At 41.9% G+C, this 16,512-nt stretch overlaps 1 protein-coding gene across 1 annotated transcript in view; it reads right to left on the bottom strand.

Annotated features, from left to right (window-relative positions):
* LOC126204150 (uncharacterized) overlaps window positions 1-16,512 on the bottom strand; it is a 71,144-nt gene that overhangs the window by 18,673 nt on the left and 35,959 nt on the right. Inside the window, exon 4 of the mRNA XM_049938559.1 lies at window positions 3,090-3,235. Coding sequence (XP_049794516.1) covers window positions 3,090-3,235 — 146 coding nt within the window. The remainder of the gene's footprint in view (window positions 1-3,089; window positions 3,236-16,512) is intronic.

Raw genomic sequence — 16,512 nt, forward strand, 5'->3', positions numbered from 1 at the left:
ACATTATAAACACACGGCTTACTGTCGAATGGCCCTGAAACAAGAACGTCTCATTGGTCCATCTGGCAGGTATGTCATGCTCAGTAAATAGTATGAGATACAAATAAGACTCTTCTCATAGATTACCAAACAATCGGTGATACAATATTTTACCAATAATACCCAACTCTTCTGGATCACCTATACGGAAAAAAGCGGTTGCACATAGTTTGGTTGAATAAAATTTTTCAGGTTTGCGAAATAAAACACTCGAGCTCTCGATGGCAGTCTCTGCCATCATCGTGAGGAGCAAAAAACCGCTGACTGCCAGAACTGTTTTGTTTATTGTTATTTCATCCTCCTACCCCCTGTGGTTGGGGGTTGGCAGCCAGCGGTACAATGTCTGCTCCTCAGCCAAGAACATTTTTAAAAATGTAACAAATATGAGAAAAACATTAGGACTGCTTATCCTTTTTAAATTAAAAACCAAAGACAGACAAATTTAAAAGCACTGCAGTATTGCACTTACACTTGAAATCTAAAGGACGTGAACTGGTAGAGAAGTTTGCAGGTTGAAAGAATACGTTCCATAGGGTTCAGGGGTCTGTTTAGTAGGAAAACTATGAGATGAAGGTTGGTGTTGGAGTGGATAGTGGAAAGACAGCAGGTTGGAAAAACAAAAGGGCATGGAGGATTCTGGTGTGTGGGTAGGCTAGCGCTAACGAGGGGAAATGGATGAGTAAGGATGGAGAGGGAAAAGGACAGAGTAGCCCTGATGCGAGTGGGATGGATGGGGAAGAGTTAAGGTTGCTTGGAGGGATAAATATCGGGGTGAGTCTCATTGTCTGGGAGAGGGAGTTGGTTAACGTCTTGCTGGGATCGGATATTGGTGTAGGGATGGTGGGACGTGCTTGTAAAGGCGCAACAACGTACAGGGGTTGGTTACCAGAGGGTCGACAATGGGATATTGGAATGTGGTTTGGGGATGGTATAGGTGATCCAAAGGTATTCGAAATAGGTGAGGAAGGGCGGTAATATGATGATATAGTAGAGGATACCTGTGGGGCAGATAAAAGGATGTGGAAATCGAGAGAGAGTGCCTATCGTCCGAGGATATGGAGAAACGTATAGAAATTTGGTGGGGTGGAAATCCATGCAGTAACTGCGTAGTAGAGGATGGGTCGAATCAGAGTTTTCCATGTGTGGAGAATAGAGGAGGGGAGTTACCCAAGTTCGGCCTGTTAGTAGTTTTAGTCTATTTCGGGCTTTCTGTTGGATGGTTACGAGCTAAGGTTGCCGGTCGAGGGTTAGTCCAAGATATTTTAACTGATTAGTTAATTGGAGAGAACAGGCGTAAATGGTAAGATAAAAGTCAAGGATACGGAAGGTGCAGGCTGGCATTGTTTCCCGCTTATGTAGAAACGGTTGTAGCATCTTGTGCCTATCAGACAGGGCCGATGTGATGCGTTTGGGGAAGCCGCTTTCGGCAGTTCGCAGTCCGCTGTAGGATCAGTGATGTCTTCTGGCGCTTGTTGTCGGCGCCACGTTTAAGACAACCGCACCCGCCTCCTCACAAACGTCAAGCGTCCATCTTTGCTCCCTATCGACATCCAAAGCCCGTCACCACCCCCAGATAAGTGCGTACCCCTGGGCTCTGTTAAAATTTTTGCTATTTATTCTGATCTCGGGGGCCTCCTTTTTAGCGGAATATCAATATGTTGACGCACGAGCCTAGACTCCCGTCCTTCCAAATTGTATGTTGTGTCCACTTTCCAGGCAGTGCTCAACTCTGGCCATCTTGTTACGATGCCTTTGTTTAATACGTCACTAGTGCTCAGTACAATTGTGGGAACCGTTTGACCTGTATACATGCTGCCAGTCGTTTTCACCACGATGTACACAAGAAAGCGGCCCTGGACACGTTATTACACATAGCAAATATTATTTCTAATGACGACCACCTACAGTCTTAATTGCAGCCTTTGTGACGTGTGTTCGGAGAGAATGGTAACAGCAAGGGTGACACTGCCAACGCTTATAGGTGCCATCGACGAAGGATGCCTTGTAGATCGGCCGAAGAGGCCAACCGCCTGCTGTCCTACCATACTGTATGGTGACGAGTAGCGAGTTAGGACGTGTGCTGCAGAGACTTGGAATGACCCACCGCTGAGATATGAGATATGCTGCGCCGTGTTGAAAACGACATAGATTTTAGTGTGCCCGGTGTGTATAATGTCCCTTGTGGATGCGGCAGCATCTGTGTTGGTCAAACAGTTCGCAGAGCTGTAGAGGTTTTGTACTGAGCACAAGCGACATATTAAACAAAGGGACTTTGACAAGTCGGCCATAGCAGAGCATAGACTGGAAAATAGACACGTAATACAATCTGAAAAGCCGAGAGTCTTGACTCGTGCGTCAACGTGCTCGAACTCTGTTATAAAAGAGGTAGCCGCGAGTAGAATAAATAACGATAATTTTAACAGAGATCAAGGGTACACATTTAGTAGGCCGTGCGGACGGGCTCTGAGTAACAAAAGAGAGCAAAGACGAATGCTAGGCGCTTGTATGGATGCGGGACCGGCAGTCTCACGCGAGGCGTAGGCCCCTAGTGCCCCGTGACGCTGTCAGCTGCACAGCTCGCCTTCCGCGCACACGTTATTTCAACCGTCTCTGATTGGTTTCAGTTGCTCAAATCGTGTCTATGTAAGCGGAAAACTGTGCCAGTCCTATAGGTCAGTGGTTGTTATTATTCCGTGGCTCAGTCTGTAAAAGGGGAATTGCTATAGGTTCGCCTTGTTTTCCACCTTTCTGTCCGTCTGACTACTGTTCATATTGTACGCTCAGAAGTTACCTACCTCGCACTACACTTGTTAATGAAAGCGATGTTAATACTATAAGAAGATGTTAAGACAGAAAGTATTTTTCGTAAACGTGTCTCAGTACTAATGTCGTAAATAATTAATTTCCAGTGGTAACCTATCGTGGTAAGGTCCGATTTACGCATAACCAAACGATTATTTCTTAGAAGATACTTCATAGAAAGACACCTTGGTAGTGTTATTCAAATTATTTACTGTAAACTGTCTTGTATCGGATGGGAAACTGCTTACTAATGTTCCAGTTGTCTTCGAACCGTAACAAGACGCGCAGAATGTGCTGAGGTCATAATCGTTTTGTCGGCTGGCCGGCGCCAGATGTCCCTTTGATCGGGAGGCGCGGTGCTTCTTCCCACGGACGACGTTTCTGGCACTGGAGCCTGGAACAGATTAAAATACATGTCGAAGCAGTCTAGGTGGGGCCACCTTTCCACTGATCCAACGAAATAATGAAAAATTTGTGTGTGTGAATGTGTGTGTGTGTGTGTGTGTGTGTGTGTGTGTGAGAGAGAGAGAGAGAGAGAGAGAGAGAGAGACAGAGAGAGACGTTATAGAGAGAGGAAGAGGTGGAGGGGTAGCAAGAGAATACAGTAAACAAAGCCAGAACAGGTAGTTGGAGAGACTGAAAGTTGTGACGTGTTTGAATTTCGGACGAGTGATGAGCCACATGCAAAGTTCAAAAATGGCTCTGAGCACTATGGGACTCAACTGCTGAGGTCATTAGTCCCCTAGAACTTAGAACTAGTTAAACCTAACTAACCTAAGGACATCACAAACATCCATGCCCGAGGCAGGATTCGAACCTGCGACCGTAGCGGTCTTGCGGTTCCAGACTGCAGCGCCTTTAACCGCACGGCCACTTCGGCCGGCCACATGCAAAGGAGAGACGGCTAATGCGCTAGCTGTCGATTTTCCACTTCACTTAATGGCATTAATCTTACCGCGCTTTGTCTAATATTAATGTTTCTTGTTATACAAGGTATGGCACCACTGAACGCTCAGCAATCTTACTGTCTTAATGCTACATCTCGGTTCTGTACCTCTTCCATTTTTCGAGTGATTATTGGTTCATTACTTTTTTCTGGTGTGATGTTCTCAGACTGTAGCTAAATGGGTTCCACAGAATAGGACCTAAGGAAACTGCAGGCACCCTGTGAACGTTATACCCTGCCAAAATCCGAAAACAAAGAAATGACAACGAAAGTCAACGTCAGTGTGTCTTTCCTTGTTACTGAGCAAGGTAGTTTTATAGGCCATGTGCTGTTCCTTATCATATAAACGAATTGGGAGACAATCTGAGCAGCCGCCTTAAGGCCTGGCCAGACAGAATGCGACCTGGCCGTCCGGCCTGTGGCCTTGAACCGCGGCGGTCACACAGAGTGCGGCTCTAACGCACCGGCACGCGGCCTGCCGCACCGGCCGCCGCCGGGTTGTCACAGATTACAGATTCGCCGCAAGCCGGAGCGGCTGCTTGCCTCCGTTGGCGCACTCATCCGCTCTGTGGTCACACTGGAAGCAGCGGCGTGAGGCGGTTTTTGTCTTGCGGCTCGTTGGGCATGCATCATGGACACAGAAAGACTTATAGCGGAGGTGAGGCAATACAACTTTTTGAACGATACACGCGATCCTGATTTGGAGGTAGAATAATTTTGCCCTCGATATACTCTTGATAGAAAGCTGAATTCTCAGAAATAGTGTTGTCACTGTGACGTCCATAATTTCCAATATCAACTACTCTAAACTCGTAGTATGGATCAACGATCGCCAGGAGAACCAGCGAAAAGAATTGTTTGTAACAGAAGAACTGGGATCCACTATTCTTCGGGCATTTTAACCTAATATGCCTTCCGTCTATGCTTCCAAGGCAGTTCAGAAACCCCCAAAGGTCTAGAAATCCTTTTCAGATTTCTTCCACATCTCTGTTGTAGGAGTGGGTACATACTTAGGTTGTAGAACAGTCCATATTGCCTGGCACACTTGTTTCACAACTTCTGAGACTGTTGAACGTCCTAACCGAAAAGAAAAAGCTATGGTCTGGTGACTGTTGCCTGTAGTGAAGTATCTTATGCCGATAGAACGAATAGATGAGTTAACGATCAAAGATATGTTTGTTTAAATTCAATGACAATGTTATGAATACAATGAAACAAAACAATCTATAGCGGGACATACGGAACTAGATGTAACTATCGTTTGCTGTATTCGTAAACACTGCAGATAAATTTATCACTCCACTCGTAACTACGTTGTGGGATAGCATTTTCTTCCGCCGAATCTTTCATATGATACAGCAAAACTGAAATGGAATAAATTATAAGACTTCTGTTTGAAGCACAAAAAGGCAAAAAATGGTAAAACTTACCGCAAACAAATGGCTAGTCTGTGCCCTGTATCAACTGGCTTTCTCCAGTTCGTTGTGCACTCCTCGGTGCTACCTTTTTTATCAGGCGATGCAGTTCCTCGAAACATTCTCGCGGCATACGAAAATATTTGAAGAACCTATCTTCGTCAGACTCTAGATCAATACACAGATGATAGTTTTCTCCTAAGCTTTCTCTCTTGCTATTAATGTCGTGCACCCAACATCTCTTCTTGGTGCAATTTCGTATGGCTAGTGCGAGCTACTCATTTCTGCACTTAAAAAAAAAATAATAATAATAACTCGCACAAAGATAACGTGTCCCGCGTGAAGCTTCCAAATCGTCTAACGCCAAGACAATTGCGCTACGCACGCAAGCTTAATAATGGGGTTCGGCCCTTTCCATAGTGTTAACAGCTGACGCATCAAGAGTCGCTGCGGCCGCCTGTGTGGCGTCCCTGGCCGCTGACTGGCTCGGCCTCCCGCTGCGCCGTCCGTCTCAGCGGCAGGCCGGATTCTGTCTGGCCAGGCCTTTAGGCTGCTTGCAGATGACGCTGTCATTTAGCGTCTAGTAAAGTCATCGGAAGATGAAAACAAATTGAAAAACGATCTAAAAAAGACATGTGTAGGGTGCGAAAATTGGCAATTGACTCTAAGTAATGAAAAGTGAGAGGTAGTCCGCATGAGTGCTAAAAGGAATCCGTTAAACTTCTGTTACACGACAAATCAGACTAATCTAAAGGCCGAAAAATGAACTAAATTCCTGGGAATTACAGTTATGAACAACTTAAATTGGAAGGAACACATACACTCAGTGTGTCTTTCCTTGTTACTGAAATATTGCACAGTCACAGCCAGTAAATCTGATGTGCCGTAATAGAAATGTGTGTCTCCATTACATCTACACACTCTCTACTATCTTGTTCGTATTCCTGATCGTCCTCGATTATTGGTAGAGTGGTTGTCACGCTGTATATGAGTATAAGCTCACCGGACCAAATATTGGTCAAAGCTTGAAAAGAAGACGCTAGCCACTCTGGAGCGCTGTAGGTGGTATACAGCGGCTGCCTCGCAGTCATGTGCCCCTTCTTTGCTGACGTAATTCATGGCAGGGAACTGGTGTGTATGTGTCAGCCGGTTTTATCGAGTCGGCGTGTAATTTGGTCACTGTGGAGACGTTGCGAATTGCATGACAGAGATATCATGTTTGGATGTATGTGGTCCACTCCTTCCTTGCCTCATGTGTGTAATGCGAGGGAGGCTGGGTTGACACGCGTACATATATATCTCAACTCGCCAACTATGGGTTAGTCACGTAAAAGGGGACTGTTATAACGATATGTTTACGTAATGTGTATACATAAACATACAGTTATAAATGTCCCCGTTCGTAGTCGCTAATTATAACAATATGTTTACTTTTGTGCTGTAACATATAGCAATAATCAGCGGTGGAAATATATTTGCGAACGCCGACCGTTTGCGGCTGTTTCTTGTTGGATCGTCTGATCAGTCGGAAGTTGCATTGCAGAGGAGAGTAAATGCCTATTCAAAATATAATTATTTTTGGATAGCTCAATATGAATTTCCTAAGGGACCGTAGTTTATCATGCATTTACCAGTAGAATATGGCGCGGAGAAAATATTTCGCCGCATACAACTTCCGTCCGATTTCGACGAAAGAATTCGTGACTGTGAACTCTCTATTTGGCAGAAACATAAAGAAAATTAAATAACTTCATGAAGGAGTGAGACATAGATTCTATATTAAATAAATAGTCCATACACCAATTCCATTTAAATCTGAATTTATGGCAATTAATAGATGAACTTACACTGCAATGAAAGATTTAACATGGATGCCGTTTTGACTGGCACTTCTCTTCTCGTAATAAAAACTATTCCTTTGACGTTTTCACATACACGTTGCACAATAAATTTACTGCTATGCAGTATTGTACTTTTCGTATTGCACTTTTACTTTACACTAAAATAATATTATTTTTAACGGCGTTTCAGTTAACAAAAAACATTTACAACAAAAAGAGTCTCGTGGAACTGCAAAATACGACACTATACAACAGTAATTAGACCCGAAGCTCCCTACGCATCTGACACACTAAACCTTCAACACAGAACACTAAAAGAGGAATTAGAAGTGAAAGAACGTAAGATAATGAGGAAAATTCTAGGACCAAAAACTAAAGATGGGGTACATTATCCAAAACCCAATGCAGAAATATATAAAAATATCTCCAAAATAACAGACACAATGCGCATGAGAAGAATCCAATTCATGGGGCACTTAGAAATAATGGACTCAAACAGGTTAACGCACAAAATCCATACATTTTTAAGAACAAAACTACAAGACCGAACTGGTACAAACAGACGGAAAAAGACCTGAGAGAATTAGGGTCTCCAAATCTACATGATAGAAATGAAATCAGAAAAATCACAAACACACTGGCTTTTGAGGAAGAAGAGAGAAAAACTAACCGACATACATGGTCTACGCAACGAAAGCTAGCCCATTCGTTGTTTATGAAGGAATACTGGGTGAAAAGGAAGGCCAACAAATGTTGATTACGCGTGGTCCTAAGTGATCCATCCGCGAAGAAGAAGAAGAAGAAGAATACGGCGGCAAGACATGCGCGTCCGACACAAGTTCCAAGAGACAAGAGAAGAATGAGTAACTGTTCATCGACAATATCTCGTACATCAAACAAAATGTGTAAAAGTGTTCTTCTTTTGTCCGTTTTTCGCGGCGCGGTTTTCAAAGTCAATAACTCACTGCATCTCTGACGGCGCTTCGACAATAAACAAGTTACGTCACAGGTCGTTCACCTTTTACATTCTCGCAACATTATTTGCTAACTGTAGCTGTTGCCGAGCGACTGCTCGATTAGTGAATGATTTAAAAGGATGAGGCAATCACATAATGTTACACTGTGTACTGAGATTTTTACGTGCACTTAGTCAGTCAGCAAGGTCTCAGGTGGATACGTTGAGTAACTGGTTACAATCTTATTTTATTGAGGCAGAGTAGCCTGCACCTACCGCAGAGTTCTGCAACATACTCGTATACTGTCACCATAAATTCGAGGCCTAATGCTAGTCACCGAGATTGGGGTAATGGGCGCAACCCTGTCGACTAAATTTCTTTGTCCCAAGCAGTAGAATCTGTGAGGAGTAGCCGTCTCCCTGTCAGCTGACCATGACTGTACAACGATAAATTGACTGTGTTTGCTCCACCCAATGAACTGACCTTCATTGACCCACAGTATGAGTAATGGGAGTCACCCTGTAAATTAACTGTCATAATTTGTTACGATTTTACTATAACACAGCGATGTATGGGGCAATTATTTACAATTGATCTGTAGTTGATGATGTGTGGAGGGTGACGTATTATGTAATTTCTACTGTGCGATAACGTAAGCTACTGATATGAGTATAAGGTAACAAATGTTTCGTATGGCAGGCATAGGGTCACTGTTACATTCGGCTGACTTTGAAAGACGACTGTTTAAAGCATAGAAACCCCTGTTTGCTACCTCTACAAATGTTAAATACTGCTTTTTATGTAGATAATAAATAATGGCCTCGATGGTATACGGCACCTAGATCTAGACATAATCAACGTCTCAACTAAAAGTGGAGGCATGATTTCATGATAGTGTCTCCATATTGGGGCTTTATCATCTACAACAAGCTTTGATAAGCAAAACTCATCAGTATTGTGTGGTAGAAGAGTCAGTCAACATGCCTTGCTCCAAGGTGCTAAGCACCACTCAGCTATTAGGGAAGAACACGAGGCTAACTGAAGAAGGCTTTGATTTGTCGTTATTATGAGAGAACCTGGACAGTCTTGTTACTGACATTGGGAACATAAATCCTCCGAAAATTGCATACTCTTTCACAAGAAGAATTTTAAGGTGCTTAAACCTATAACAGAACAATATTATGGTGGTTAAAATCGGTGATCAAGTGGACTGCCAAGAACATTAATTTGGAGAAGGGACGGTCTGTAATATTAAAGACGGAACTGTGTGCTACATTAACAATTATCTATGTGGTAAATTATCCATGGTCAACTCTGCAAGAGATGGCGTGAAGGCAAAACTGTCATATCTCTTACACTTGGATGGTAATATGTCAGCTACAAAGTGCTGGAACCATTTTCAGGAAATATAAAAATTCTATGGCTATACCATATAAAGTAGAATTGGATGACATCAAAATGACTGTCCTAATGCATCAGCTGCCTCGGATATTCCAGCAGCTTTGTGTAGACGACTAGATATAGCACAAGATTTTTCTGTAATTTTTCGCAAAATAGAGATGTGGGGTCACTTAACATTAAACCACCTCCTTTGAGTGCAAGGACACTTCTGACGAATAAGCAATGTCATGGAGAGCAACAATAGGACAGTTGGATTAGGCTGTTTAAAATGACTGAACTCCAATTGTAATGATATGTGTGTCAAATTACAAGCACAGGATATTGACCAACATCTTATCGATTTTATAAAGTGTCCTCGTATCTGTCTACAAAATAAATTTACATTATCCTTGGCAAAAGAACATAGTATTCTCAGACTGGAAGCTACGATGTAGAGCTATAGGAAGGATGTTGCTGCGTTCGAACCAGTGGAAGGCTGTTTAAATATATTAAAAACCAACGAATAGTACTTAAAATGTGCTCCAATACACTCTGCACCAAATGCTTCTCTGTGGTATACATTACTGGATAGCTAACAGATCAGTTACTGTGTTATGTTTAACAGTGTTCTGCTGTAGCAGTAAGAATATGCAAAAGTCGACTGGTGTAAAAATTAACATTCTAGACAGTACAGAAAAAGGACATAACTTTTAATTATACACCTGAAAACTATTTGAAACTGTCAACTCAGACTCCAACAAGGAGAATGTACGTACTATACATAAGTGTTAAATGGAAGTTTAGGAAATTAATTTTTCTAAATCAAGGACAGAGGTGTCCACAATACTGTGAAATAAAGACATTTCCAAATTGGGACTGATTCCCACAAATAACATTATTCCACTCTTGTTTAATAAAAAGAGCCAAAGTATCAAATAGAACTGAATCATGCTCATTTAAAGTAATTATGCCTTTAAGTACGGTTAATGTATTACATGTACCCAAAAGAACGCTGGAAACAGAAGGGATTGTATTAAAAAAACAAAAACTGGATTATTTGGCGGAAAAAATTGTTGTGATGGAAGAACATAAACTACTGCTGGAAAAAAAGCATCGCAGATGTGGAAGCAATGTGTACATACTACTTTAAACACAGTCAATTGCAGAAATCAGCATACGACTAATACAAGGCAACAACATATGCTGCGAAATCAAAGGAATGTTCCAGCATCTTGAGGCGCCGGTAGACACAGAAAAGGATTGATCCGATGATGTTTACTGTATTAAAAGACATATGAAAAATCTGTTTATAAACATCCATTCCCAATCGGATCTGCTCAGAAACTATAACTGCATTGTACATAAATATGATGGCCTGAGCATTATGCATCCAGCAACAGAAAATCTGTTTGTAGAGCTTAAAACCATCAGAAAAACTAAATTTAACAAGCAATCACTTACAATCATACTAAACTGGAAATTTTAGATGGGAGTTCTGCAAGAACGTGGCAGTGAAGAGTGCACTATTTTCGTCCAGGAAGGTGTGGAATGTTTTACCAACCGTTCAAAGCAGGAAGTGAAAGGCAACATTAAAATCCTTTAAAGTTCTCAACTAGAAGAATTACTAGAAACAACGGTGATGATTGTTAAGGGGATAAAAGGGGTAGTACGTAGGAGAAAAATTAGATATGTATTAGAATTCAGTAACGTATTTTCTTTGTATTTATGAAGTTAGTGGTTGGACAAACAATCAGGTGACTTAAATATAGATTTACATTATAAGTTAAGATGGATGTTCCTAAAACCACACTAAAAAATATAAAATTGTTTCTTGGGTATATTGATGATCAAAAATTAACAAAGATTTTGTGAACATAAATTTGTTTTATTACTTGTTACCGTACAAAAAACCTTTAAAACCTCTCCTAGTTATTATGAACTACATACATCTTTTAGATGGTGATGTTGAGAGGTAGTTCGAGGTGGGTGGTTGCATGACCCTGAATCAGCCTAAACTAGGTATCCAAGCGCATCACAACCTCCATTTCTAACATGTAGGAAAATGTCAAAATATTAATTTCGATTTTAGTATACGTATGAAAAATATAGTTGATGAGAACTGTACCTAATGTAAACACCGTAAGTTGATGTCTCTACTGCCTTAACAGAGGAAAAGCATTAAGAACATTTTGTAAGTGATTTTATTGTGTGTGTGTGTGTGTGTGTGTGTGTGTGTGTGTGTGTGTCTGTGTGTGTGTGTGTGTGTGCGTGCGTGCGTGAAAAATGAAAAATATATAATAAATGTGGAAAAAACGTAACTGCTGTGAAGACCTTAACCTGGAACGTGTGTGTGAAAATGTAAAAATATAATACACTTTAAACTATGAATATCCGTTGTCATAACTTGAGTGTGTGTAATAGGCTACGCTGAACGGCGTACGTAGATGTACTTGGTCGTTACAGGATCTAGAGTTATTGTTACGATGCCAACTAGCAACTGGTTCTAGCGTGCATTCTAGCATGCATAATTTGTACGCTGTGGTAACTCATAACATGACCGAACAGCAGAGGTGGAGTATTTGAGTGGTAACGAATTACGTTAAATGAAACTAGCATGACATCATAACTGAAAACAACCTTGACATCTTTCTGGTGTCTCAAACGTAAGTTTTTTCACGCTGGAACATAAGAAGCAGAAAACTGATATAGTTCGATATAGAAGTACTGGAAGGGTAAAATGCAACGAAGGTACCTCAGAACGTCTCAAATGAAACTTTTAACGTGGAGTAAAAACGTCACTAATATGCAGTTGCGGGAATCAACAGATATCACAGCAATGTCAGCGTTGAAACATCCATTCCTCTACCACTAAGGCGAAATAATGGAGGTTACAAAGTATTTACTTGTGGGGGTCTGAACGCAAACGAAGGAAGTACCACCACTAATGGTTAAAAATAGGTTTTCCAGAGTTGTGACCCTACTGATCAGCCCTCATTGCCAGATCTCATAATCTATCATATGACATGTTGGGGACAGACAAAATTCGGTAAGCAATGAAGACTGGAATTCACGATCCAGTGGTAGAAAAATTGGAAGTTGGATGACGTCGCTACAAACACTGAACACACATCTACATCTACATCTACATCCATACTCCGCAAACCACCTGACGGTGTGTGGCGGAGGGTACTTTCAGTACCTCTATCGGTTCTCCCTTCTATTCCAGTCTCGTATCGTTCGTGGAAAGAAGGATTGTCGGTATGCCCTAGTGTGGGCTCTAATCTCTCTGATTTTATCCTCATGGTCTCTTCGCGAGATATACGTCGGAGGCAGAAATATACTGCTTGACTCCTCGGTGAAGGTATGTTCTCGACACTTCAACAAAAGCCCATACCGAGCTACTGAGCGTCTCTCCTGCAGAGTCTTCCACTGGAGTTTATCTGTCATCTCCGTAACGCTTTCGCCATTACTAAATGATCCTGTAACGAAGCGCGCTGCTCTCCATTGGATCTTCTCTATCTCTTCTATCAACCCTATCTGGTACGGATCCCACAGTGGTGAGCAGTATTCAAGCAGTGGGCGAACAAGTGTACTGTAACTTACTTCCTTTGTTTTCGGATTGCATTTCCTTAGGATTCTTCCAAAGATTCTCAGTCTGGCATCTGCTTTACCGAAGATCAACTTTATATGATCTTTCCATTTTAAATCACTCGTAATGCCTACTCCCAGGTAATTTATGGAATTAACTGCTTCCAGTTGCTGACCTATATTTCTTTCTATTACACTTGTCTACATTGAGATTCAATTTCCATTCCCCGCACCATGCGTCAATTCGTTGCAGATCCTCCTGCATTTCAGTACAATTTTTCATTCTTACAACCTCTCGATATACTACAGCATAATCTGCAAAAAGCTTCAGTGAACTACCGAAGTTATCCACAAGGTCATTTATGTATATTGTGAATAGCAACGGTCCTACGACACTCCCCAGTGGCACACGCGAAATCACTCTTACTTCGGAAGACTTCTCTCCATTGCGAATGACATGCTGCGTTCTGTTATCTAGGAACTCTCCAATCCAATCACACAATTGGTCTGATAGTCCATATGCTCTTACTTTGTTCATTAAACGACTGTGGAGAACTGTATCGGACGCCTTGCGGAAGTCAAGAAACACGGCATCTACCTGGGAACCCGTGTCTATTGCCCTCTGAGTCTCGTGGACGAATAGCGCGAACTGGGTTTCACACGATCTTCTTTTTGGAAACCCATGGTGATTCCCACAGAGTAGATTTCTAGTTTCCAGAGAAGTCGTTATACTCGAACATAATACGTGTTTCAAAATTCTACAAGTGATCGACGTTAGAGATATTGGTCTATAGTTCTGCACATCTATTCGACGTCCCTTCTTGAAAACGGGGATGACCTGTGCCCTTTTCCAATCCTTTGGACCGCTACACTCTTCTAGAGACCTACAGAACACCGCTGCAAGAAGGGGGTCTAGTTGCTTCGCGTACTCTGTGTAAAATCGAACTCGTATACCATCAGGTCCAGCGGCCTTTCCTCTTTTGACACTAAGTGAATAGGATTCGACAGAAGTATTTCTACGGTGGCGTAAAAGCTAGAGCTCCAGTGAAATGATCGACAGACTGAACTGGAAGACAACAAAAGAGTCATGGATGTGGAACTATTCTCTTAAAATTAAAAGCCAAAAGATTCGAATATAAATGGAGGAACATGGAGAAACGTAACAGTTCTTCGAAGAAAAAAAATCCTGGGTAATGACTATGATGGAAAAATTAGATGATCTCAGGTTCTTATAAAGGTGTACCGGCAATATGTGCAACATTATCTGATATCACAAGAGAACTAGCAGCTTTTACAGGAACACACAAGTTAAAATAACCCCACAAAAATAAGAGAGAGAACAAAATTTAGTTTATGATGGTTTAGTAATTCGGAGAGTCTCAAACCAATGTACTGAAGGCACATAATATTCATCCATTAGCAAACACTAAGACGTGGAACGGGAAACTTCCACAATTCGGGAAAACGTGAAAGGTTTTGAAGCTGGAGAAGACCATTAGTTGCTTCTAAGAGATCCAAAGGAGCCCAAGACGGTCAGTCATTAATCGTTTAGAGTGCCCATACATTCACCAACCGAGGACCAAAGAATACATCGTTAGGTCACCAGGCTCCTTGTTTAATAGCTGCTTGTTAAATGCTTATTTCCTTGAGAAGTAATATCTGACCGGTGGGACACCTACCAAACTTGTGGAAACGCCTCGAAGAAGGATACTTTAGTTTAAAATAACGTGTTAGTGAATCTTCTGAAAGACTGCTCCGGGAACTGACCCACGAGCAACTCATAACATGGTAGACCAGCGCGACTATCCTGTTGGGGTTTTTGTTAAGAAATTATTGTCTGTAACAAAACGTTCCTCTGAGAATTTAGCTCTTCCAGATAGAAAAGCAACTCTCTATCGTTACGTTAGCCGCGCGGGATTAGCTGAGCGGTCTTAGGCGCTGCAGTCATGGACTGTGCGGCTGGTATCGGCGGAGGTTCGAGTCCTGTCTCGGGCATGGGTGTGTGTGTTTGTCCTTAGGATAATTTAGGTTAAGTAGTGTGTAAGCTTAGGGACTAATGACCTTAGCAATTAAGTCCCATAAGATTTCACACACATTTGAACATTTTTTTGTAACGTTAGAAAAGAGTTTGCCAAAAATTTGAATAGACAATATTGGTAGTAAATGTGCACCAGGCGTCAAAAGCACAAGTTGTTATTTTAGAATAACAGATAAATCCGAAATATTTCCAGCCTAACTACGACTTCAGATATATACTGTAAAATACCTGTCGACCTACGAATTTCGAAAGTAAATTGAAGTACATTATTCGAGGAGAATTAGGTATGAAAATGCTTTTTGAAAGATGCATGCCGTAATTGTTGAGTGCTGTGCCAAATAACAATCGAATTTTGTACTGCAGGTCAGACATATATTCACCTAGACGTCAGAGTCGAACAGAAGCAGCAAAAAAGGACTCGCTGCAAGAAGGTGCTCAAACGTCAAGTGACAAACGTCAGTCCATTGCTGCACTGACGCGTCTCAAGTGTCGTTCATAATTTATTTAAAGTCATTATAATCTGCGTTCTATTCCCAACAATTAATAAACACGGTGTCCGTGGTTAAAATTCCAGTTTCAAAACGCTGTGGAAAGAGAACCTCTGCTCGGTGTAACTTTGAAGAGAATGTTATGGACGCAAGAGAGACGTCATGAACAAAACTTACCAAAATTTTACCACTAGATGACGCTGTAAGGTTCTTAACGTAAATGGGGTCGGCTACAAATGACAGACGAATCGCAATATGACAGCAATATTTTGAATTGCACATTACACTATTTGTATTGTTCAATGTACATAACTGCACAAGTTCGGAAATCAACAGTTGTGGCACTGTTAGTTTGGTAAGCCCATTCTACCACAGCAAGATCGTACCACACCAGATGGATGAATCGGGTTTTAATTGTCCTGAGACTAAAAACTGCATAAAAGGCAGAGAGACTTCGTGTGGTGTCACCGCCAGACACCACACTTGCTAGGTGGTAGCCTTTAAATCGGCCGCGGTCCATTAGTATACGTGGGACCCGCGTATCGCCACTGTCAGTGATTGCAGACCGAGCGCCACCACACGGCATGTCTAGAGAGACTTACTAGCACTCGCCCCAGTTGTACAGCCGACTTTGCTAGCGAAGCTACACTGACCAATACGCTCTCATTTGCCGAGACGATAGTTAGCTTAGCCTTCAGCTACGTCATTTGCTACGACCTAGCAAGGCGCCATTACCAGTTTATATTCAGTGTAATAATGTCTAAAAAAGGGCGATGTTCTACAATTGTGGATTAAAGTTAAGTATTCCAAGAACTACGTTCTTTTCTTTATAGGATAATTACTTTACCTTGTTCCAGACCTCACGCCAATCTGCGTGAGCTTAACGCGTGCCTTTCGGCTACCTACGAGTGGCTTGGCTGTCTTGCTACGCCACTACACTTCGGTTTCTTATTGACCTGGGGCCAGGCACTGCATAAAAAGCAAAATGATATTGGATTATAATTGTATTGAGGCTGGCG

This window comes from Schistocerca nitens, chromosome 9 (assembly GCF_023898315.1).
Source record: "Schistocerca nitens isolate TAMUIC-IGC-003100 chromosome 9, iqSchNite1.1, whole genome shotgun sequence".
NCBI classification, from domain to species: domain Eukaryota; kingdom Metazoa; phylum Arthropoda; class Insecta; order Orthoptera; family Acrididae; genus Schistocerca; species Schistocerca nitens.